We start from the raw sequence: 2,113 nt of genomic DNA, 5'->3' as shown, positions 1-2,113 counted from the left end.
CAGTGACCCTGGACCCCCTGGAGCACGCCTGGATGCTCTCGGCCTCGGACGGCAAGTGGGACAGCCTAGAAGGTCTGCTTACCTGCGAGCCCGGCCTCCTGACCAAGCGAGACTTCATCACCGGCTTCACCTGTCTGCACTGGGCCGCCAAGCACGGCCGGCAAGAGCTCCTGGCCCTGCTGGTCAACTTCGCTAACAAACACCAGCTGCCGGTGAACATCAACGCCAGGACGAGCGCCGGCTACACCGCCCTGCACTTGGCAGCTATGCACGGACACGTGGAGGTAGTCAAGTTACTTGTGGGGGCCTACGACGCAGATGTGGACATCAGGGACTACAGCGGGAAAAAGGCCTCTCAGTACCTGAGTCAGAGTATCGCGGAGGAGATTAAGAACCTGGTGGGAGCCCTGGATGAGGATGATGGGGAGAGCGCTGCTGGTAGCGGGGGTGGACGTTGGAGACTTTCAAAGGTGCTCCCGTCGCACCTTATCACCTATAAACTCTCTCATGTCTTGGAGGATGCGGGGGATCATCACCACCATCATCACCATCTCCACTTGGCTGAGGGATGGGCTGGAGGCAAAGCAAAGGATCCCGGTCGCAAAGCCTCTAGCAGCTCTAGTGGGCGGATAAAACCCAGACTCAACAAAATCCGCTTCAGAACCCAGATCATCCACACCACACCCACTTTCAGGGACCCAGAGCAGCCGCTGGAGGAAGGGGAAGAGGAGGAGGAACGATCTCTTAAAGGCCACTCATCCTCATTCAAATTAAGACCGAAGTCCAATGTGTTTGGGTAAAAATAATTTCTTTTAGAAATGCTAAGGTTTGTTTGTCTTCAGGATAGAATACTAGAATACTGGAGTAAGGAAAGGAGACCAGAAAAAAAAAAAAAAATGATGCATTCTTTTGTGAGGGATTGTGATGGGCAGAGAGGAATTCCCCTCCAGCTAGCTTTCTGGGTGAAGTAGATTTCTTTATTAATTGATTGATCATACATTGACCTCTGCCTCTTCCCATTCCACCCCTCTGACCTGTGGTCCCTTTTTCTGAGGATTAGAAATATATCTAGGGGGACTGAATTGATAACTGAATTCCTTTGTTTTAACGGATACAATGTTGCACTTTTTATGTATCTGTTTTTCTAAGTGGTTACTCTCTCAAGAGCAACAAAAATGCAAATTGTAATGAAACTGGTAGTATTTTTAAGTGTGAACAAAACTACATGCTGCCCTGTACTTTTAGTAATTGCTTTTTAAGGTACTACTGAAGGCAAGATCAGAGTTGAGATGCAAAAGTACTGAGTAGAGAATAATGTAAGTAAAATGGGAATCCTGTTGGCAATCTATTCGTATTGCAAGTAGCAGGTTAGTTATTATTTTTTAAAGCAATTTCAGTTTTAATCACTGAACAAAGAATTAAGCAACAGTCACTTTTAAGTTAATCTGTACTCTGGATTTCACCTATCTTAACTCCACTGCACTCAAGTATTACGGTACATTATTTATAACTACACCTTCTTGTTTAAAGAGAACACTCAGCAGCCTATGTGTGTTTGAATAAAATATTGCCTCTCATTCTGATTGACACTTAATTTGTTTTCCTATTTTGAAAGTCTGTTTGTTAGGATTTGTGTTCTGAGGAATCATACAACCATTGGTTCTCTTTTGTTTGACATAACCCTAATGGTGCTTAAGCAGAAACCATTTCTGGTTTAGACAATTGGAATAAGAAGAAAAAAAAAAAAGGCATAAATATTAGCGAACCAATGCTTCTATGAAGTAATTATTTAATCAACTTACTGCTTAATGATTCTTGGGTAAGAGACTTTTATTTTACTAATACACTCACAGTTTCTATGCTTTGTGCAACATTTTGCAATTGTTTAAAATAGTAAGTCAGGGGCTGGGGATGTGGCTCAAGTGGTAGCGCACTCGTCTGGCATGCGTGCGGCCCGGGTTCGATCCTCAGCACCACATACCAACAAAGATGTTGTGTCTGCCGATAACTAAAAAAATAAATAAATATTTTAAAATAAATAAAAAATAAAAAAAATAAAATAGTAAGTCAATTTTCTTACCTTTCTTTGAATATATTCAAAGAGCTATACTGT

The 2,113-nt window shown here is 42.9% G+C and overlaps 1 protein-coding gene across 1 annotated transcript; it reads left to right on the top strand.

Annotated features, from left to right (window-relative positions):
- Window positions 1-6: 6 nt before the first annotated feature.
- On the top strand, window positions 7-1,766 carry Sowahc (sosondowah ankyrin repeat domain family member C). The gene has a single exon (XM_015499643.2). It carries the CDS (start codon window positions 33-35, stop codon window positions 798-800), a length of 768 nt encoding a protein of 255 aa, XP_015355129.1. The 5' UTR covers window positions 7-32; the 3' UTR covers window positions 801-1,766.
- The last annotated feature ends 347 nt before the right edge of the window (window positions 1,767-2,113 follow it).

The sequence above is a fragment of the Marmota marmota genome, unplaced genomic scaffold (assembly GCF_001458135.2).
Source record: "Marmota marmota marmota unplaced genomic scaffold, marMar, whole genome shotgun sequence".
In the NCBI taxonomy this organism is placed as follows: domain Eukaryota; kingdom Metazoa; phylum Chordata; class Mammalia; order Rodentia; family Sciuridae; genus Marmota; species Marmota marmota.
Note: the sequence above shows the minus strand (reverse complement) of the source record. Positions and strands in the feature narration are given on the sequence as shown.

Excerpts from the sequence above, each read along its gene's own strand:
- Sowahc (XM_015499643.2), top strand. The coding sequence starts at position 33 with ATGCTCTCGGCCTCGGACGGCAAGTGGGACAGCCTAGAAGGTCTGCTT.